At 47.0% G+C, this 22503-nt stretch overlaps 1 protein-coding gene across 8 annotated transcripts in view; it reads right to left on the bottom strand.

Annotated features, from left to right (window-relative positions):
• Positions 1–22503, bottom strand: part of NFIB (nuclear factor I B) — an 870278-nt gene that overhangs the window by 145295 nt on the left and 702480 nt on the right. For all 8 annotated transcript variants that reach the window (XM_069626065.1, XM_069626060.1, XM_069626059.1 and 5 more), the window contains one exon: positions 22067–22185. In XM_069626065.1, the coding sequence (XP_069482166.1) occupies positions 22067–22185 (119 nt within the window). The remainder of the gene's footprint in view (positions 1–22066; positions 22186–22503) is intronic.

The following is a 22503-nucleotide window of genomic DNA, read 5'->3' as shown; positions in this document are numbered from 1 at the left end:
GGCCCGATTCATGGAATTTTTTGCACGGGTTCAAACTGACTTTGCCCTGCTGAAAAATGACGTTGCACTGCTGACAAAAAACCCTGACTCATGGAACATTGCAAAGTAATTTTTGCAGTACAAAATTAACTTTGCACTGACTTTGCACTGCAAAAATCCACTTTTCACAGTTCCGTGATTCAGGGTTTTGTGTCGGCAGTGCAAAGTCACTTTAAACCGTGTAAAACATTGAAAACATTGCATGAATCGGGGCCCGAAGTACTTTCATGCACACATCACCTCTCGGGAGTTTTCCAAGTTCATTCTTGCACGCAGCTCTCGTATTACCAGCACTGCACGGTACGCGTGCAGCAATGGAGGTGGGTGTCAACTTTTCACGCACCACTTCAAATAGCTGAGGGCTTACCCAAATGGCATTTGGGATTTTTAAAAAGTCGGATTGAACGATACCTCAGCGTAGTAATTCTATCTAGAGAAGAGGAGTGTGGGGGGGCGAGGGTGGTGAAAAAAAAGACGACGGGGGGGGGGGTGGGGCGCGGGAGAGGCAGGACAGAGGTAGAGAGAAGGAAAGAGGGGGCAGAGTGAAATGGAATGTGGTAAAGGAGTATGACTGGGGAAAGGAGGGAAGGCGAGAGGCAGAGGGAAACGACGAGAATAGGCGGGATGGAGGGAAAATAGGGAGGAGGAAAGGCGCGAGAGATAGGGGAGTGGCGAATCGAGAAGGAGGAAGATGAGAGAATGGGGGACAGGTGAGGTCACGAAAAGGGGTGTGAATGTTAAAGAGCGGGGAGGAAAGAGAACGAGGGCGAGAGTAGAGGGAAATGAGACAGAGCCAGATGTGGGAGAGAGGCAGACAGAAAGGAAGGGACGGAAAGGGAGAGAGAGAGAGAGAGAGAGAGAGAGAGAGAGAGAGAGAGAGAGAGAGAGAGAGAGAGAGAGAGAGAGAGAGAGAGAGAGAGAGAGAGAGAGAGAGAGAGAGAGAGAGAGAGAGAGAGAGAGAGAGAGAGAGAGAGAGAGAGAGAGAGAGAGAGAGAGAGAGAGAGAGAGAGAGAGAGAGAGAGAGAGAGAGAGAGAGAGAGAGAGAGAGAGAGAGAGAGAGAGAGAGAGAGAGAGAGAGAGAGAGAGAGAGAGAGAGAGAGAGAGAGAGAGAGAGAGAGAGAGAGGTGGAGGAGTGAGCGAGAGAGAGGGCGGAGAGAGAGAGAGGGCGGAGAGAGAAAGAGAGAGAGGGCGGAGAGAGATGGATTATAGCCCAGTGCATTGTACTCGCCTCGCCGGCAGCTTGCACAAATGGGGCTCCAGATGCATAGTGGCTCAAGACAGCCCAAGGCAGACATTCTGATCAATTCTAATGTGATCAAATGCTGCAGGGGGAAGTGTGCGCGAACGTGTGTACGTCAGCGCTTAATTAAACTGTTGTTCGCTTCCAAAGCGCCTTAGAAAACACTAATGAGACATGAGTTTGGGCAATGTTCTCATCAAAGTAAAGACAACTCTTCTTCTGTCTGCAGCCGCCTGCCATGCGATCAGCTCCCTGGATGCAAGTCACGTGGGCTGCCGGTGGGCCAGGGCCGTCTGCTCTCGGCCCAGTTAACTAGTGATCCGGGGCAAGTTCAAAAAGTCACGCGCACACCTGTCTGCTGCACGCACCTGCTGACTTTTCCGCCGCGCGCATCGTGGCATATGCTCTAGTTTTTTTTTCTTCTTGCTTGTGGACTTTATTTCGCAGGCTGCATTGGAATCCTATCCTGCAACAAAAAAGGGCATTGCCGTGCTTGTGCTTCGAAACCGGCTGTTGGAATTAGCTGAAGGTGCGAGGTAAGTGCTCGTGCACCCCACCCACGATTGTAGTTGGTTCAAACCGCTATGGCTACTGAATTCAGTATTAAGCCCCACCATCTGGAAACGAAGGGAGAACGCGGATTCCAGGGGGCCTCTGGGATAAAATTCAATTCTTAAAGTAACACTAAAAAGTACTGTCCAGTGCAAATTATTTCAGCCAGCCGAGCAAGACACGTTAGTCAGGGCTTTAAGTGAGCCAGGGCTTTGAAAAGTGCTTCTGAGACGAGGCGCTGCCAGTTCTCCATCCAGTCCCCAAGACCCTAGAAGCCCGATCTGATCAGGCTGCTACAAGTGGAGATTGTTTTTGTTGTACTGCTTAATGCCTCTTGGGAACACGGGAGAAATCATATAGGCCCAATCCGATTTCTCCTAAAAGCACAAGAGTGCCTTGTAGCAGTGCCGACTGTTGAAAAGGGAGTGGGTGACCCCGCCAGGCATCCCTTTAACTAAAGAGATGCGAGTGGGTGATGATCATTGCATCTCTTTAGTTAAATGGATGCCTGGTAGGGTTCAGAGCTACAATTAAGTAACAAAAGGGTAGGGGGATGTTGTGCTAACCTAAGCCGCATGCTGCCCTGTTACGACTGCCCGTTGTCAGAGGCCCCCTCAATGTTGCAACTTACTAAAAGCCACTGATGTTAGTGCTGCCTCCATTCGATTGTATTCCTATAACATACACTTTACTATAGTAGTAGTGCAGAATTTATATAGCACCTTTCACCATTAGTATGGTCACAACGCACTGCAGGTTGAACACCCTCGGGGGACCAGAGTCTGGATATAGGAAGACATTTGAGATGCTAGTCTGCGTGTGCGCATATTGGCCAGTGCTTAAGATGTGAGGGGTGTCCAAGTACCTGCTAGCCACCCATGTCGAGCAGGCATGTGGATGGGTGGTGATAAGTGGTCTAGAGACGGTAAGCACGTATCAAATTTTTGTTGTGAAACAGTACCTGCATTCTTATGGCATATAGTGCTGGTACACTAGTTGCACTTTGACAATCAACTTTAAAGAACAGTGTATCTGCACCTTAACGGTTGCCTTGCCACATGCAACCACTGACAGTGAGAGTAAGGGCGTTGTGTTTTACCTGGTTGCTGCTGTCAATTGGTTTCGATGCCTGGAGGGGGCCTCCCACGGGAGAAGGGCAAGCTGTGGATTATAACCTGCCCCATCCCCCGGCTGGTTGGCGGGGCACAAGCTTCCTGGTTGTGCCATCGCATGCGAGTGTTCTCTGGTCGTGAGACTTGACTCAGGGAAAGGACAGGAATATTCTTATCCCACGTGTGCACGGGCACACAGACACACACACACACACACACACACTTACTTCCATTCCTACAATACATCGAGCCTTGGTGTAGTTTACTCCTACACCAAACACAAAGCACTGCACACGCAGGACTAATATAATGGACTTCCCTGTGCAGTTACACGCCCTTCTCGCACTGCTCAAATGCATATAACTACTGCACACTGTCATTTGCAAAGCATTTCACTGCACCACCCATCTTGCGCACTACCCTCTAACACACAATTCCAGGTAACTCCAACCCTCACTCATGCACCCAGGATATCACAAGAAACCCAATGCAAGAGCTGTAGCCCTCACTGCGCTGTTTACCACGCACACTGCCCACCTCGCATCCTACCTCAGCCCATTTTCAGCTGCAGCGACAGGTTTGCAGGTTAACTTCAGAGCAGTGCCACTACAATTACATTCATGGTAAGGCAGATCAAAATATTGCATGCCAGTGTTGGCCCATTCACATTACTGCATGGCCTCACAGAAAGGAGGCAATATATGCATGGGGACAGAAAAAAATCGACTAACTGTATGAGCTAAATATGTGACAACCAATCAGTTCTTTCCTGTTCACACTCCAGTAGAAGCACACAGTACTTACCACACTGTGCCACTCAATGTGCCACAAATCGAGACTGTAGTTCCATCACAGTGCCACTCAACGTACCACAGTTACACACGCTATTTACAGCACTGTGTCACTGAACGCAGCTATGGTACTGTCCCAGTCAATGTACTACAAATCCACTGAGTATTCACATCACTGTCCCATTCAAAGTACCACCGATCCCCACAATTACAATACTGCCCCATTCAATATCCCGAAGACCACACCGTAGTTACAGCACCGTCCTAATAACTGCAAGTCCACACATACAACCTACAGTGTTGTACTGTGATAAGTATTGCTGATACAAAAGGCAGTTACAGTGCTGTCCCCATTCACAGCATTGCAGGTTTACAAAGACGCGGCAGTACGGCCCTAATAGAAGTTTCAAAGACCTGTGTCTCGGTGGGCACCTCACAGTTAAGCGCTCGCCTCTGTCATGGGGAAAACCTGCAGTTCGCAAGTTCAAATACCTTCAGGCCCTGCCCTGCCCTTCATCCGTCCCAGGCTGATAAATGGATTAGCATTAAATTAGATACCAATACCAGCTTTTAGTGCAACACTTGCAAGTGAGTGGAAGCTGATAATAATTATCAGTATTGATTATTGATTAAAATAATGATAATTAGTGTCTGAATATCTTCAGTTCATTCTGGATTTAATTAAGCTTTTTCTTGTAAAGAAACGACTGCAGAGACGTTAGCCCCATTGCTGCAGAAACTAAACCTAACTGTCTTTCTCCAATGTTCTGCCAGCCTCAGTAGCGAGACAGCACTCCTCTGCTCTTGCTATCACTCCTGCTCCCTTTGTAATTCTTTGAGTATTACAGCGAATAGAACCCCCAGACATTACGTTTGTTCGGCACAGTCCACTGCTAAAGAAACCAACTATTGCCCCAAAGCAGGTTTGCTTTGGTTGGCTAAGATCATTTAGTCATTAGTGACACAACTATCAGCCTTTGAGGAAACACCACATTTTGGATCCATACCAATCTGGTTTCCATCCCATACATGGGACAGAAACAGCCTTGCCCTCGATTTGTGACGAGGCCCTGTCCCACTCAGACATGACTTTGCTATCTCTTCTGGTGCTTCTCAACCTGTCCGTGGCATTGGATACCATGGACCATACCATCCCGTTATCTCACCTGAGGAATTTTTTCAGACTACCTATCCCTGACATGGTTTCAGTGTTTTCTCTCGGGTAGACACCACATAGTCCAAATAGGTTATTTGACTTCAGCACATATGGCGTATTACCTGGGGTTCTCCACTATCGCCGCTTTTGTTTAATGTCTACATGCTACCTCTTATGTCCATTATTCGGAAACATCAGATTTTCTTTCAGTCCTATGAAGACAATACACAACTCCTATTCAATGTCCAGGGCCCATAAGAGTTATTTACAACTGCAGTCCTGCCATATTGAAATTAATTAATGAATGACTTACCATCAAACTTCAATTCAACCTCTCAAAAATCGAGATGCTACTGCTGGGCCCCAGACATCTATGAACAGACCCTGCAAGGAGTCCTTTACCCCCTTCATCTATTCGGGATGCCTATTACTTTTTCAAATAAGGTTAAGAACCTTGGAGTATTTTGAGGCTCAAACCAGACAACCGGATTTCATATAAACAAAGTGCTTAACTCCTCATTCTTCTGCGCCAGGCTTTTAAATCTAGTTCTACCATTTCTTTCTGCATCAAACTACCCCGTTGTACTGCGGGCCTTAGTTAAATCCCACTTGGACTACACCAATGCGCTATATATACACGTCTGCCAAAGCTCCCCACGAATCGTCATCAAAAAGTACAGAATGATGCAATAAGAGTCATCTACAAGTTACCTAGGCGGGCATGGATTTCAGACTTTCGGCAAGCATTGTACTGGCTGCCAATCGCTCCGTGCATTACTTTCAAAATCCTCTTGCTCCATTGGCTGGCCCGTCATCTGGCTCAGAAAATACTATAGTATCAACCCTTGAATTCCCAGCAAGCATGAACTTGCTGGTTATTACCCCATCAAACGGTGTCTCCTGTGGCGGCAGACCATTTTCCTTGACTAGTCCATTCTTATGGCACCCCCTACCATGCCACATCTATAACTTTAACTCCATCCTCTCCTTCCGTAAATAACTGAAGACTTTTCTGTTTACACAATCCTGGCCCACCTTTGTTGCCACAAGAGAACATTCCTCCCCATCTTTTGCTTACAACGGCGCATCGATGCAGTTTACACTGCCATAATGTTGTACAGAAGATAAATATCTCAAATCACATAGGCCCTTTAAAAAGCACACACCCCTTTGTCTGGGGTTGGCTGCCCTTCCTGCACCAGAGATCATGGTGTTCACTGTGCACCCTATGCAGATTAGCCTCTCTCCTCAGGGCCTCCTCTCTAGATTGCTACCAAGGCTGCATTTTGCAAATACGGTAAGCAGGAGCTGGAGTCAAGTTTGTGGGTGTCACACAGTGTCAGGCAACAGCTAGGCCATTAACGGGAACCTTGGGCCAGCTTCTGCAGGGAGCCTTTCCATAAACAGCTTAGCAGAAAGGCAGTTGGGCACAGACGTCCCCAAAACGGGAAGTTCTATTAAGGGAAGGCACGTAATCAGTTTGGAATCAGAAGCAAGCATGCCAGTTGTAAAGCGAAGTTCATCCTTTTGGATCTATTTCACAAGAACTAGAATTTCCCAGGTGAGGCGCGAGTAGAAGCTCTTCACACAACATCTGAATGAATGCACATTACAGGCGCCGGGTTTGCAGAAGGACGAAACGTCCCACCACTCTGTTTCAGAAGCATATGCAGGCAAGAACGCATAACTGGAGAGCTTGTACTGGGACCCCTTGGAAGCATCACCTGGAAATGTACACCAGATGCGTGCTGCACGGCGTGACCTGCAGCAACACAGCTGAGACGGGGGTTTAATGGAAAAATCTGGATTCCATTTAGGCTAAGAGTTGAGCTCAGCATTAAAGGCTCTGATAGGCTGCAATTCATGAAAAAATACTATTTTCACAAAGTCATCCACTTCCAGATACAGGTCATGCACATGGAATGCAACGAGCAAGCAGCCTCTAAACACAAAGGCAAGCTTATGTGGCTCTAAATATTCACAAATCTCAAAATTGATGGTTGCTCAGATCAGATGGCCGCAGATCTTTTTAAATATGGCACCTGGATCTCAAGTTTCCAGATGGCCTCAGAGGCAAAAAGGCTGATGCGATTAAAACATCACAGAATTCGTCCAAGAAGATGGCGCAATGGGGCCTTTACAATATCTGTCACATGGTTACCTTCACACGAGTGCAACAGGCCAAATGTGTGTGGCTTGGGTATGTCTTCTCCTTTCTCCTGCCAATTCTGTGCAAAAGTTTACCCTGTCAAGCTCTCTCTCTGTGCCTAGCAACTCTCCACCTGGCAGTCGATTGGGGAATGTATGAATGTGAGTTTGTAGTAAGCAGACAAGCAGTAAACAACTTTGAGGCCAGATGGAGGGAATGGTTCCATGCCCAAGAGGTTTTGAAATGCAATCAAGATGGATCTTCTTTGAGCAAGTATCACCCATCCTGTGAGAGCTCTACCTTTTACCTGTGGTCTTACATGTCAAATTTAAAATGGCTCTTGAGCTTAGAGGGTTCTGCAGGGTACTGGGCCTCCTTTGCTTGCAGTCTGCTTGGCACAACAGCGGTCAATTACTTATAGAGTTAGGCCTTCATCTAGTAGGCACTGAGCTCGGTCAACGATACTGCAGAGAACAAGACGGGAACCCTCGAACCAGGTGGAAGTATGAGCATGTTCAAGCATGTTCAAGTGCGTCCAGCATTCGCTCCTGTTCTCTTCGACAATCTCACAAACATATGGGCTATGAGCAAGACCGCCATTGCGCAAAGGCATTTTCAGCTGAATGAATAAAACCAGGTTTTGACAACATGATCACTGCTCTCCAAAAAGTAGATGGCAAAATAGACTGAATAAGATAAGGTAGCCTAGATGTTTTCATATGCGATCAACACGGGGACAGAGCCCTGAGACACTTTACTATTGATCGAGCACTGATGGAAAGCACATTGCAGATGTAATGGGCGGGGCTGGTAAGGGACAGGCGGGAGAATACACTACGATCATGTTCCGAGACCATCTGCGGGTGAATATTTACTGGCCCTCTCGGCCTATGATGAAATAAGGGATTTGCTGGGCGCTGATTGCAGTGCTTGATTTACAAAATGGGAATAATAATATCTACAATCCAGAACTCTATTATTCCACCGGGAACACAATTAGCCAAGAGCAAGGAGCACAAACTCCTTTACAAAGCGACTTTTCTGCAGTATGCTGCTCAAGACCCCTCAAAAAACGACATTTCAAGGCCAACTTTATGTAGTGTAGCTGTTCGCTTGAATTTAAGCCGCAATCCCTTTTTCAATACTTTTTATTCTTTGACGAAGTGTATTTATCCATATAATCTTTTAAGCAATTTAATTACGGCAGATAAAGCATTCAGCGTTTTAAAAAAAAAAACGGCTTAACTGCTATTAGGAAACCTAATTAAAACCAAAATTAAACCGGCGCTGGAGTACGTTTTAGCTACTTATTAAATATGGACATAGGTAAGATTCAGTGCGTCTCCAGGGACCGAGAATTGGCCACCGCCGCTTATTAGTGTTAAAAATCTGAGGGACGTGGACGATAAAAAAATCAATATTGCAACCTTAATTGTAAAAGTCAGAAAGAGAGTAGAAGGGTTCTAATTTAACAAGATTACAGATGAGCACTGGGAGGCCGTGGCGGCGAGAACTGCCTCACATTTGTAAAGATTTATGCGAAGAAGGCCTCTCTGGGGATTGCCTTTTCCTAAGTCGTTCGTGCAGAGGTTTAAGGCTATTTAACAGATGTGTTACTTTGGAAGGTTTACGGGAACAAAGCAGAGAAATTATCTGGAACTTCGACCAAGGGAAATCGATAGCTTGTGATCGAAGCAAACTGTATGGTGCAAATAGGATCAGGCGCGGTTGAAAGAAATAAAATGTCAGGGAAAGAAAGCATATGTTAAGGTGTGCATATTATCCCAAAAGAAAAAACAAGATGGCGTCATTGAAGCAAAGAAGTCTACGAGTTGGCACTGAAAACCGCTGCTCAGTATTCATGCGTTGGATCCACCAGCAAATTTTCCTCAGCGAGACTCGCTGTGAAAAAGTGGTTTGCACCATTTCTCTTTCTTCCTCTCATTCCATCTGGCATGGTAGGCCGCTCCTCCTGCCTGGGCGGGGACAAGCGATTTAAACTGATGCGAGTATGAAGTTTTCTTGTGGAATATCCCACATGCCTTTAATTTACTGGTGCTTTGGGGCAGGCCCCATTAGACTTTGTACACAGTGGCTGTTTGCTTTATACTCGGCCGTAGCAGTTACTGGTAACCAATGCAGCCTGCCCAACCTGGGCTATAAGTGACGCTAATGCAGCACTGGTGCCACTGGTCTTTCAGCTCCATTTTAGTTTTGCTATTAGATTGGGCATTAGTGCCACATACAAGCCAATGTATTTGAGTACTAATAGGAGCAGATGCAAAGTGAGGAGGGACACAGCCAGTGGTCATTGTTTGGTTATTTACTCACCCATGACCTTCCCATTTCCAATGGCCATTGCCACCCACAACGGCTCACAAAAAACACTCTTCTGATTCTCTTTAAGCCAGCTCTGCCATGCAGTAACATCACACTGTGCTGTATACTGCCTGCAAGTGTTATTTCAAAGAAACCCTATGAGAGCGAATGGCTTTATCTCCTGTAAATGAGTTCCCTCTTGATTTATAAGCAATGTGTGTGTCCTCACATCTGTTCCTTGCACTTAAATCTTATTAAAACAAGTATTAGCAAAGCCACGAGTTTTGGCATATGTGTATAGTTATTAAAATAGCATTTGCAGGAACGGACATCATATGCCCAGGTACACCATTTGACAGCCAATTCCATCTTATGGCCAGGCACTAAATGCCCAAGCAAAAAGCCAAAACGGCTGGCTTGAACAATACTTTTTGTGTTATTGCCAGGCAATAACTTTGAGCTTCCCACAAACAAGAGTCTATAATTTTCCAGCCTTAACTCTATGATTGCTCTTGCGATATCCGCTTCCTCTTTTCTTCTCAAAACAGTGGAACCTTTTCGAACAACTATGTATTTGTTCAAATTACTAGTGATAGCATTACTGCCATCTTCTATTGAGTATAAGAGGTTTTGCCATGTGCAAGGAAGATATATTTACCAATGGTGTTCTTAAGATCAAATCACATCTGGTTTTATGACGTTGTACGTCGTCTAGTTCGCTTTCATTCATTATTTTAGACCATGGTTCTGCAACCTTTTGCTCTCCAGATGTTTTGGCCCACAACTAGCATCAGCTCCAGCCAGAAAAGTCAATGGTGAGGCATCATGGGAGTCATAGCCCAAAACATCTGGAGATCCGTCGGGTGCAAACCCCTGTTTTAGACCCATGTAACAAGCATTTACAATAGTGTTGTGGTCTACTGTCCGTAAGCCTGTAGCATGGAAGAATAACTGGGTGTCATCAGCATGTGCACGAAACGCCAAGATTCGACTCATCAGCAGATCTTGTAAAATTCTTAAATAATAGAAATAGGACTAGCACACACTCAAGTACCTAAACCAAAAAGCTATGACACGATACGCCTACCAGTCTGATGAGATGGGAAAGTGTTTCATGCATGGGTACACATTTCCATTTTCAAGCTTCTAGCCAGACATCAAAAGTCCCTTTCCCACCAACCTCCCCCCGACAAACCCCCAGGTTCCTCCCATGCACAGAGCACATCATTTCTTGCTTCCCAAGCCAAGAGTGAATTATAACTCGTCAATGGCGAGTGCTCAATTTGAGTCCTGGTGTCAACTATGGCCATCAGCTATGTAAACCGAACAATAAGATAGTAAGCCGAGCGGCCCGTTGCCTAGAACGTCAGCACCGGCATCCCCAGGCCAACTGATAACAAACCAGGACTGCAACAGCCCTCATAACCCAAATAGAAAAAGGGACCATCACTCACAGTTCTTTGCTGAATTAAAACTCATTAATCTGAAATATTGAAACACTAGTGTGTTAGAAGAAGTCAACACTGAGAAATACACCAAGCCTTGACAAATCCGATATTTGTGGCTTTTGTATATGCCCCATTGCCAGGGATGATCATCAGCTACCATGTACTGCCACCACCTCCCCCTACTAAGACCCGACCCCTCAGTGCACGGGAGAAGAATGAAGCGGTACTGAACTCGCTTCCTCCAGCTGGCTCTTCTTTAATGTTGGCAGTGGGTGAAGTGTGCAGCGCTGCCGCTTGCAGCCCGAGCAGGGAGACAGATGCGCTGTTGAGCAGCGCTTCTATGCTGCAGCTCCTCCACTTCATGGCACTGGCCTTGCTGCACTTAGGACTTTGGCATGTAGGAGAAAACACGGGCAGGCAGCACAGCTTTGCAATGGGAGGTGCTTGCCTTAGTCTTCTCTTTCCATGAAACTAATTGGTAATGGCAGACCCATCGACATCCGCTAGGAAAGGTCTTTCATTCGACCACTTACCTACCAGCAAAATCTACTGGCCAAAACTAAACGGGCCTGTTATTTCTGAAACACAACCACAGACGATTTAGAGTTCAATTTCCACTGCCCAAACGGTGACATTTAAACCATAAGTGTCCCAGACCATGAAACATTGCTCCTTGAGGGTAACAATTACACAGAAAACACAACCAGAGAAGACTACAGGCCCAAGAGCCAGTCCAGAGTGTACAGCCAGGCAGTGTGCTTCTTGGTAGGGCTGTGTTGCAGGGACATTCTTGGAACTTCTTTCATAGTGACTCATTTGACAGAGGCTGGGAATTTTCCTCTGCTCTCCCCTCCACTCCTCACCTCCATCTCCTTCCTCATCTATGTTACCCCCTCTTCTCAACCGCGCCCATCTTCTTCCTACTCTATTCTACCTCTAATACCCCTGCCTCTTCGCTCCCATCGCATCTCCTGCCTCTATACAACCACCTACCCTCCCATTGCCTTCCTCCTATATTCTACCCTCCCTTACCCTGCAATCATGTCTACTCTATGCTACCCTCTGCGCCTCTCCATTCCCCCTCCTCCTCCTCTATGCTATCCTCTAATCTCCTCCCCACATCCCATCTCCTACCTCCTCCATGCTACCCTCTCCTCCCCGCTCCAGCTCTCCCCCTCCTCTATATCTCCTCTGTCGACTTCTTACTCTATTCTACCTCTCATCCCATCTCCTGCCTCTATGCTACCCTCCAATGACCTCGCAACCTCTATCCTCCCATCTCCTTCCTCGTATATGCTACCCTCTCCTTCCCTCCTGTCATGTCTACTCTACCCTCTCCATCTCTCCATTCCCCTCCTCCATGTTATCCTCAAATCCCTTCCCCACCTCCCATCACCTTCCTCCACCATGCTACCCTCATCTCCCGTCTCCACCTCTCCCCTCCTATCTCCTTCCTCCACTATTCTACCCTCCCCTCCCCTCCCCTCTACCTCTTCTCTACACCCCCCCCCCCCCTCTTCCGTCCCCTCTCGTCTGTTGTCCCCCCTCCTCTACCTATTCTAGTGCTCCTTCGTTTTTGGCCTTCTTCTGTTTCCACTCTCTCTTTCAGTCGTCCTTTACCTCCTGCTCGCCTCTGCATTTCTCCCGCCCTTAACCTCCCTCCTTCTCGGAAGGTATATTCATAACGCTAATAGCTTAGGAGATCAATTAAAATTGATCAGCAATAACAATGATGTTTGAAGCAAAATCGCTACATGGGGAAAAAGCAATCCAATTAAAAGAAAGCGAAATGAAAATTGAATCACCGTGCAGCATGGGGAGAGTGGAAGAAATGCTGAAATGACATGGAGGCGCAGACAGCCATTGCAGGTCGAAGAAAGGCGGAGTTGAAGTGCCTGATTTTACAATGAACGTGCACCCTTTTGCAATAACAGCAACCCTGAATCTAATGTGCGATGCTGGAGGGTGCACTTCTGCCAGGAACCGAAGATTATACTCAATGTGTTACTTGCAGTTTCCCGGCACTACATGTGCTAGGTGTTACCATTACCCAACTTCAAATTAGTCTGTTTCTCCACCACGCAGTGCATCTCCCCTGCTGGCAGATTAACCCATCAGCCGGCAAGTTACACCTGCAAGAGATGCCTACATGCACTGAGGTTTCTTACTCACAAGTAACCCAGTCACCGGAGTTTGAGGGTAACTATAAAAGAGGAATCGACCAGGCTAAAAAGTTTTGGCTGCCATATATGAGTTGTAGCCTCAAATGCCCCAGGTCATGTCATGCCATGACCACAGGACATCAATGTCCTTTCTACCATTACAAGCGCTAACTACTGACATAATTAACACAAAACAGCCACAAACGTCAAAAGCAAAGACAGTGGCATCAAAACAAACACGCTTCGGTCAAACCCCAGACATCTGTCCATTACACTGGGATCAGAGGCAAACAATTGAAACAAAGTTGCCCACAGACTGATCACCTTTCAGCCAATCACAATCCCAGAGCACAAAAAAGAGGATAATGATGCATTACTAAGATGATTGTGAACTCCTATGCATTTGTTATCTACCGCTATCATGCTATCAGCACTTGCTCCAAGAAGTGACAAATAAGCCAAAGCGTAAACATGGCATAGATCTTGGCTTCGTAAAAGCTGCCACATCACGCCACTTTAAATTCGTCAACAAAAAGGACAACAGGCCATTAGTGTTTATTGTCTGACACTGACTTGAAGGCCACCAGGTTGTGCCTGTTCCTCAGCTATGTATATGCATTATTCTGTTGTCATGGTGCCAGCACTTTGATGGTGTTTTCCCTGTGTGTACTCTAGTTTAAAACGGGTTGTGGGACTAGTTTAGTACCGACACATTTTAGATTTCGACTGGCAGTGTAGGGGGGAGCGAGCCCCCGCAGAGGTTTTGCAGAGGTTACAAGGTATTTTAATGTCATTCTTTAATCAAGTGGTACCAGGAAAGCGCTTTGGATGCTGGGATTATGTGACCCACAATTCTTTATATTCAGAGAAAATCAAAAAACCAAAGCACATTACCGGGTGACAGCCAAAAACAGCCCCAGCAATTACAGCGGAAGCAGCTGGTAAAGGGGGTATAATTCTCTTGGGTGTAGATAGGATGCCCTGAGAATTCAAATGAGGTCTAATGCATGGGTGCTCATTATGAGGCCCTACAGATGTTTCAGACTCCAACTCCTATCAGCCCTATCCAGCAATGTCACTGCAGAAAGACCATGGCAGTTGTAGTCCAAAACATCTGGAGGGCCACAACGTGAGAAACCATTGTTTACTGTATCGGGGCGGCAACCTCTCATTTAGTTTGGTTTGACGCCCAACAAGCTATTTTTTCTGAATTCAGTTCACCTGATGTTTCTCACTCGCCCAATCTCTTCTCTCCAGTTCCTTGTGGTGTGGCATCCAATGGATCACCCCCAACTGCTTAACACTTAAGGAGGTACAGTTTTCTTCAGCTCTCAGGAGCCTGACTGGAGCTTGAGTGTGGACTGACACATCTCCCCTGAGCATCATAAACGGCGACATGATTTAGAAGTAGCAACGGGTACCGCCGTGTAGTGGCATCCAGCACCTGAAGGCTGCCCGTTAACCCCCGTCATTGAAGCAATCTGAAGACTGTGGTCAATAAGCCCCCAGCCTTTTTTTTTTAAGTTGTAGATGTCTCTGGCTGGGCATGTCTGGGACATCAATCAGAAAGAATGTATTAACATTCTACTACATTGACTTCTAAAGGCCAATGTAAAAAAAAAGTTATCTGCATAGCTCGAAAGAATTGTGATGTCCCTTCTGGACATTGGAAAGGGGTCAATGCGTTACTTGTGCTACCCCTATGATTTTGATGAAATAAGCACACCAAGGTTGGCCTTCAACTATTCTCATATACCACAAGCTTCAGCGTGCGTGGCTCATGCAGGCGTTTGATTGACGCGCGGGCTGGAGTCCCACCATATGTAGGCCGGCCGCACTTACAGAGGCCTCTAGTAACCTGCCCTCCATACTTTATCAGAGAGCAATGGTCATGCTACCTTCTTGATAGGTTTTGAGGAATAGGTAAGGTAGCAGATTGGGTTTATGAACCTGCGGCTCAGGTTTTTATCTATTTGAGGTTGGCAAGGTGATCATCAATGCGTTTGGTGCACTGTAGTGCCAAGAGGATGTCGAGTCAGTGGTGAACCAAACAACAATTTGAACTTTTGCAGAACTGACGTGTCATCGTTCCGCAGACTATCAATCATAAGCGAGGAGTCACTTTTTAAGATTCTGATGGCGGTGCCGGAGTCGTGAACTAGCCAATTGAATTCACGCCCCCCGTTTACATGAGTGCGGTTTTAGTTTAAGGAACAGGAACTACTCTTTTGGTTGAATTCCTTTCAACTACCAAGCGCTCGGTGCTGTAGGAAACTTGAAATTAGGCTGTAGAAATCAAGTGTTTGAACTCCGACTGTTTAGACACATGCCTCTATAAATCTGTAAGCCTTTGCAGACGAAAGGGAAATGCCAAAAGCTGGTAAAAATACTGTGAAACTTTTATATTTCCTGTGCCAACACACATGCCAACAGTCAGGATTCCACGGGAGCCCCTCCTGGGGCAATACTGTTCACGCTGGGTGATTGTGTGCGTATTTACAGTGCGGCCGAGAGGGTCCCGCAACGATACTGGACCTCAAACACTTTTACCAGTACAGCTAAAGGCAACCTGTAAAGTGAGCTTGCTCTTCAAGTCATCTATTAAAACTCCCCGACAGAGTTTGGTTTCCAGCTTTACCTCCGCCTCAAATGAACACACTCCATGTATTTGCATGATAGATTTGTTTTAAATTCTGTTTTTAGTTTTGGGCCCGCTCCCTCTTCCTCATTACAATTCTGTGAAGGAAAACCCTTCATTCCCGATGCTCAACTTCAGAGTGAAAATAAAGCACAAACTGTGCATGCCGTGTTCTGGTGCTTGTGGCATACATTGTGCACACACAAGTTGCCCAGATGGAGGATTTGAGTGACACAGACACTGGCGTGGTCAGAGGCTAAGCACTGCATATGTAATTGTACCTCTAATTCCCAGAGAAAAATGTACAGCCGATTGCTTGCACTGGCTGGACTTGCCCTTTTGCCTCGCCTGACCAGGAGTACGCTAGGCGCAGGAGCGCCCTATTGTGACTGACTTGTCAGAGTGTTTACCATCCATCTCCGAGGCCATCCAAAAGCACACACCTACACGAATTGATGTTCATCTGTAATCAGTAAGGGGCATGGTTGCCTACTGGTATGTACCCTCTGCATTGATCTGTGAGTAGTTACCTTACGGACAACGGTCGAGGAAGACTCGTATGCTTCCCATATCAATTTAGTAAGTGATCCAGAGTTCAGTAATTGCAACAACGTCTATCACAGGGGTCTGCAACCTTTGGCTCTCCAGATGTTCTGGACTACAACTCCCCTCATTCGAACCAGCATAGCGAATAGCCAGATGTCATGGGAATTGTAGTCCGAAACATCTGGCGAGCCAAAGGTTGCAGAGCCCTGGTCTATTAAGTCATGAGGAACAATCCTTTGCAGGGGATGGCCATTATTGGCCTTTGCTAGGGTTTCCTTTATTTCTCATCACCAGGCCCAGAAATCACTGCGGCCAAAAATCGCAAACACGGCTGATGCCATTTTTGGCCACGGTATTGAAGCTCGTTGTGCTATTTCATACCCTGCTTGAAATGTTGCACTGAGTACACAATTCAGCCCTCAGTTTCTCTGCAAGGAGCTTGCGCGTCCCCACATCACGTTACATTTCTGCATTCAAGTAATGACAGGAGCCAGGCTCGGTGTGGCGGGGGGGGGGGGGGTGGCATGCTTGGGTAACAGTGTCCATTACAAGCAGAAGGAAGCCAGTTCCTTCCAATCGGCTTTGTTTAATTCCCAGACTCGGACTGTGTGCGTCCTATGATTAGTGTTTGTGTAAAGGGTCTTTCCGCTACGAGGCTGACGCAGTATTTAGGGTAGTTTCAGACCATGATGGGTAGGCTTGCTTCAGAGGTAGCCACAGAGTACTAGACCCAGCTCTGGTGCCAGAGACCTTTGTATCCTGGGTCAGGTCAAGAAACACCAGTTTTGGGGGATTCTCCCCAAACTAGTTTTAAAGCCTTGGTTTCCATCGAAATAGATTTGTGACTCTGGGTGCTGTGCCCTCCTCCTCTACCCTGAAGTAACGCCCCACAGTGCAAGTATGAACTATCAGAATTCGGAACCGGGGCTTAGTATTCACAGGTGTAAGAGCGAGCAGCGATAACGAATGGCTGGTGCTGCACACAGAGCCAGGAGCCACCCATAGAGCCAACCGACCTGGGTGGAATCGATACAGCACTCGGGCCGCCCGCAGAACATGCACCCCGGCATGCAACTCAACTGTTACTTACACCACACCCTGGTTTTCACCACAGCTTCCTGGTCACAGTCAGGATTCCTTTGACTCTGCAAAGACCACCCCCACACCCAGCCATTGGAATCCTTCCAGCACCATCTCAGATTCCAATTTTCTCGAAATGCACAAGAATTTTGAAGAGAGTGTGACCACCTTCTGTAAACCTACATGGACCTGCCTGTCTCAAGGAATACGCAGCCCAGGGCATTCCGTGGGAGTGCGTCCTTGTGATGGTAATTCCAATTGACCAGTTACAAATGTATTTTCTTTACCAGTTTCAGTTGGGAGCATATTGGTTTTTAGACAACTGGGGTTTTTAGACCTCCAATGGATGAAGTTCCAACAGATTTATCTTGCAACCATGGGTTCACAGTGGTGTGCATTATTAGTTCGTAATTTCCCTTTCCCAGAAGAAATCCCTTTGTTTTTCCTCTTCCCCATATATATACAAAATCCAATGTCCTAAAATCTGAACGGCCAAACAAGATCCCATAGAAGCAGTTGGTATCCGGTCATCTAGAATCCCGTGCCCCCGATCGCCTTCTACACCCAAAGATAGAGCCCAGCTTGTGCAGTCATTTGTATACGAGGACCCGTTTATCTCTTCTGTGCAATTGTTGCTGAAGAGCAAAACATTGCTGGATGGTTTACATCACACCAGTCGCTCATGTCTGGTTCTCCATGGCGTTGGCCATGAAGGGAGCATTGCAAGTTCTCCGGTAGGACCACGTCCTATCGCCAGCAGATCCTTCCATCCGCCCAAGCATCTGCAAAGTCATTAGCCAGCCAGTCAATGCATGTGAAGAAGGCCCACAGTTAAGGAACTCGGTGCAAAACCTCACCCGTTCCCGCACACGACGACCAAGGGCAGTGGCTTTGCGGGACCAGCCCGGGATGACAAAGCATTGATTTTCTTTGTATTCCTCTGGATTTACAGTTATCATGTACCTATCATGCAGTGCATGTGCTCAAGCGGAGCAGGCTTGCTTTCTGATGCTCGCTCAAGATTTGCGCGTGGGATTATTTTTTTTTAAAAATATTTTTTTTAATTTGGGAGTACAATAATATTTTAGGGAGGAAAATAAGCTGTTCCCCAAAGGAGGTATTTTTAGGCAAAAGTCGAAAAGAAATCGATGCATTTTTACCTTAATATCCCTCTTCAGTTTGGGCAGAAATAACATTAGGTTGCCTTCCTTTGGCACTTCTCTGTTGATACCACGGATCCACAGATAGCCATGGACTCATGTGGGTGTTGGCAGTTGGTGTCTTTGTATTTGAGTATTAGTATAACCTATTTTTTTTTTGTTGGGAGAATTTGCCTGTTTTTAGGGAGTATAAATGATGGGTCTAACACTTACCTGTAGGACTGGCTTGTATTATTTAGCTTCCTTATAATAAATACAGATTTTTTTTTCAGTTAGATCCATGGTGCACTACTCTGCCCCTCGAACCCACAAACCTACCGGAGTGCCACTCTGCCCCTCGAGCACACAAACGTCCTGATGCGCCACTCTGCCTCTCGAGCCCACAAACCTCCCGGTGTGCCACTCTGCCCCTCGAGCCCAGAAATCTCTCAGTCCACCACTCTGCCCCCTCGGGTCTATAAACCTCCTAGAGCACCACTCTGCCCCTCGACCCCACAAACCTCCTGGTGCGCCACTCTGCCCCTCGACCCCACAAGCCTCTTGGTGCACCAATCTGCTCTGTGAGCCCACAAACCTCCTGGTGATCCCTCTGCCCCTTGAGCCCAAAAACGTCCCGATGCGACACTCTGCCCCTCGAGCCCACGAAAATCCCTGTGTGCCACTCTGCCCCTCGAGCCCAGAAATCTCCCAGTCCACCACTCTGCCCCCTCGGGTCTACAAACCTCCTAGAGCACCACTCTGCCCCTCGACCCCACAAACCTCCTGGTGCACCACTCTGCCCCTTGAGCCCACAAGCCTCCTGGTGCACCACTCTGCCCCTCGAGCCCACAAACCTCCTGGTGCACCACTCTGGCCCTCGAGCTCACAAACCTCCCAGATATTCACTAAAGCCCCTGAAAATGTAAAAGGATGGCCTGCGGCGTCCATTGGATGTAAACTGATTTCTGGAAGGTGTATGATGGATATCCTGAAAACCGGGCCTGCGTGCGTCCTTCGACGACCAGAAATGTGCACTCTCTCCTGACTTGGATACAACAAAAAAGAACTCATTCAGTAGCACAGTGAAGGCACATCATATGAAAGACAATATCATACCAACAGCATTCAGGAAAGCACTCCAATGATGCAACATTACCGTAAACATACACGTATTTATTTTCCTTTCTGTTTAGCGCTATTGAAAAAACTAGGTCCTAAGTGGCTGATGACAATGTGCTGTGGCGGTGCAAACCCCCAGCAAACGATGCCTCCAACCCTGGCATTCGCCTGGAAAGCTTCCACGCCCTTATGCGGGTTTCACTTTGAAGGGGCCGACATAAATCCCGCGTCACGCTACAGTGTAATCTGCGGTAAATGCTTTCATCTGACAGAGCGCCAAGGTGTTATGGAAATGGCTATTCATTAACGAAACGAAGATAAATGCTGCTGGCGCTTAAGAAACACAGCTGCTTCATACATGGTACTTGGATGGACTGGTGGGCGGTGGACGTACATGCGGGCCCCCTGGCTTCCTGCTGCTCATAGCCCGTTTGCATGAGCAGCAATGCAACCTGCATGGGTATTGTACAAAATTACCTACTCCCAAAAGTTCGACCCCCAAAAGTCTGACCCCCAATTTTCTGCATATATATATGTGGGGGGTAAAGTGAATAAAACATGTGTAGGGGTAAGGTGGGGGGGGGGGGGGCTTGGGGGGTCTACCCCACATATATATTTGCGGAAAATTGAAGAAAAAAGAAAAACAGACTTTTGGGGGTCGAACTTTTCAGTTTGGTAAAATCAGGTAGATCCACCTGCATTGCATGCCTATGAAGTTGCGCACCCACTCCAGCTTAACCATAACTTGGTCCTCCACAGTAGATGCTACTATCGGCTTTTGAATCTGGAAGCGTAACAGGGGTTGGCCAAGTGGGGCTGGAGAGCGGCTCCTGCCAGTAGTCTATGGAGCGCTTATGTCCTGGCTAAAATGGGAACGCCTCTCATGTGGCTCTAATATATATCCATATCGGCACCAAGAGCATCATTCACCGGACATTACAAACAAGCATTGGAAATGCCAACAGTTTTGGCTTTTGCATAGGCCTGGGAAAAGAAATTTGCCAGGCACAGCTGTAATAGTATTGACTGGCCATGATGGTAGCATCTGCAAAACCGTTCGAGTACCAGGACATGTAATAGAAGTGCCTGGAAAATGCCTTATACTTATAAACAAGTTAATACTGGTTCACCACTGCCTTAATGGAACAGCTCCAGTATACCTGAAGAAAGAGTTCAGCTGGTACTAGCCAGGACGAAGCTTGAGATCCGCTAAACAAGGATTGCTCAAGCCTAGTCAACCCAGAGCAAAACCTACAGGTCTAGGCAGAGCATTTCCTAGTAAGGCCATCTCCTACTGGAATGAGCTACCTCGGAATCTCAGGCTCGAAAGCAATTTGCTTTTGTTTAGGAAACGGCTGAAAACCACGCTATTCAAGTAAGAAATCCCTTATCACTTACTTTCTGTGGCCATGTAGAGCCTGATCCTTCCCGTTTTCTGTCCTGTCACTCCACCGTCCCTGTGTCTTTGTCGCGCCCTGATGCCTGCAGGCTTTCTCCGCGTTATAAATATATAAATAAAATAAATAAGCAAGCTAAACCTGTTGGCTTTGCCAGTGCTGGTTTTTAACAGGATTTCAGTGAAGGACACACCGAGTGCTTATAAAAATGGCTTAACCCAGTCTGGGTTCCATTTATAACACCAACAGCACGTTTGCAGCTCCAATTAAGTCATTAACTCTCATAAGAATACTTTTAAAAAACACTGACAGGCGCTTCGAGCACAAAGTTTGATGGCAAGGATTGAAAAAGCTAGCTCAAAGAGATCCCAGGAGGATGTGTTTTGGGTGGGGAGGGGCAAGCAGTGGGTGGTAATGGCTGCAGAGATTAGCATGGCCATGGGAAGTCAATGTGTGGGCAAATAATCAAATACCACCTATGAGGTTTGTGCATCCCCTCCAATCCTATTGCCACCTAACTGTTCTCCAATGCAATCGGTTTGGCTTATAGATGGCGTTTTAGCGCCACCTAATAGTTAAAACTAAAAAACAGATTTTCCCAACTGTGTGCTGGCCCATTAACAGTCTCTCTGCAGTCCACCTTGGCAATGCCTTCCTTTTTGTGCTTGAATGTTTTCTCTCTATTGAAACCTGGTACTTGTAGGGGATTGGTGAATGTCAGAGACCCGCTCGTTCTCTCGTTCCCAGTGGTCCATATTCAGGAACTCTTTCACAAAGGCACGAAGGGCTGGGGGTAGAAAAGGAGCCAGGGTGAAAACTTTCTAAACAGAGGCAGGCCTGTTATCCCTTGAGTATATAGCATGGTCTTCTTCCAGGTTAACAGAGGTCCCAAACTAGGAGAACAGGCAGCTCCCCCATTCCAGCCTCCACAATGCATGCATTTACCCTACGGCCGCATTTGAGTGTCTCTCTTCTGGTACTCAGTGCCGCATTAAACCTTGTGGAGGCCCCTAGGCAGTCGAAATGTTGGAGCGCCCCTCCCAAATGATCTCCTAATACATTTTTTGTTTTCTGCAACGCTTTATTTTGATCTGTTGTCACGGGGCCAGTAAAAGGAGTGGGGCCCATAGGCCGGTGCCTACTTGGCCCGATGGATCATCCGGCACTGCTGGTACTCACCCTGATCTCGATCATGCCATGTCCGGCTCCCGGAAGCTGGGGAATTCGGCGAGGGGTAGAAGTCTCCTGTTGGGCTTGGCTCCATGTTCTCATCTATGGAGATGGTCTTGGGCCTTTTGCTGTAGAGAAACACAAGAGGAGCAAGGTTTAGAGGTTTCCTCGTGGAGTCTGCATGTGGCGGCGGCAGAAGCGTATGAACTTAAATTACCAGCGTAAAAAGTAGGCCATATCGCAGCCACGCGGCGCACAAAAGCACTCAAGAGAAGTGCCAGGACACAAGGGGGCAGTAATCCTGATACACCAAACAAGCTGTTTGTATGAATTTGGTACAATCACATTGATCTCTGTTAATCTGTGAGTGCTGGACTGTGGAAAAGAAAGCATGCAGTCGGAAAAAGCAGAAACCAATCCATGATAGTAGCCTTGCCTTACTTATC

This window comes from Ambystoma mexicanum, chromosome 6p (genome assembly GCF_040938575.1).
Source record: "Ambystoma mexicanum isolate Mex_15411 chromosome 6p, UKY_AmexF1_1, whole genome shotgun sequence".
NCBI lineage: Eukaryota > Metazoa > Chordata > Amphibia > Caudata > Ambystomatidae > Ambystoma > Ambystoma mexicanum.
This window is presented reverse-complemented; position numbering and strand designations above follow the sequence as displayed.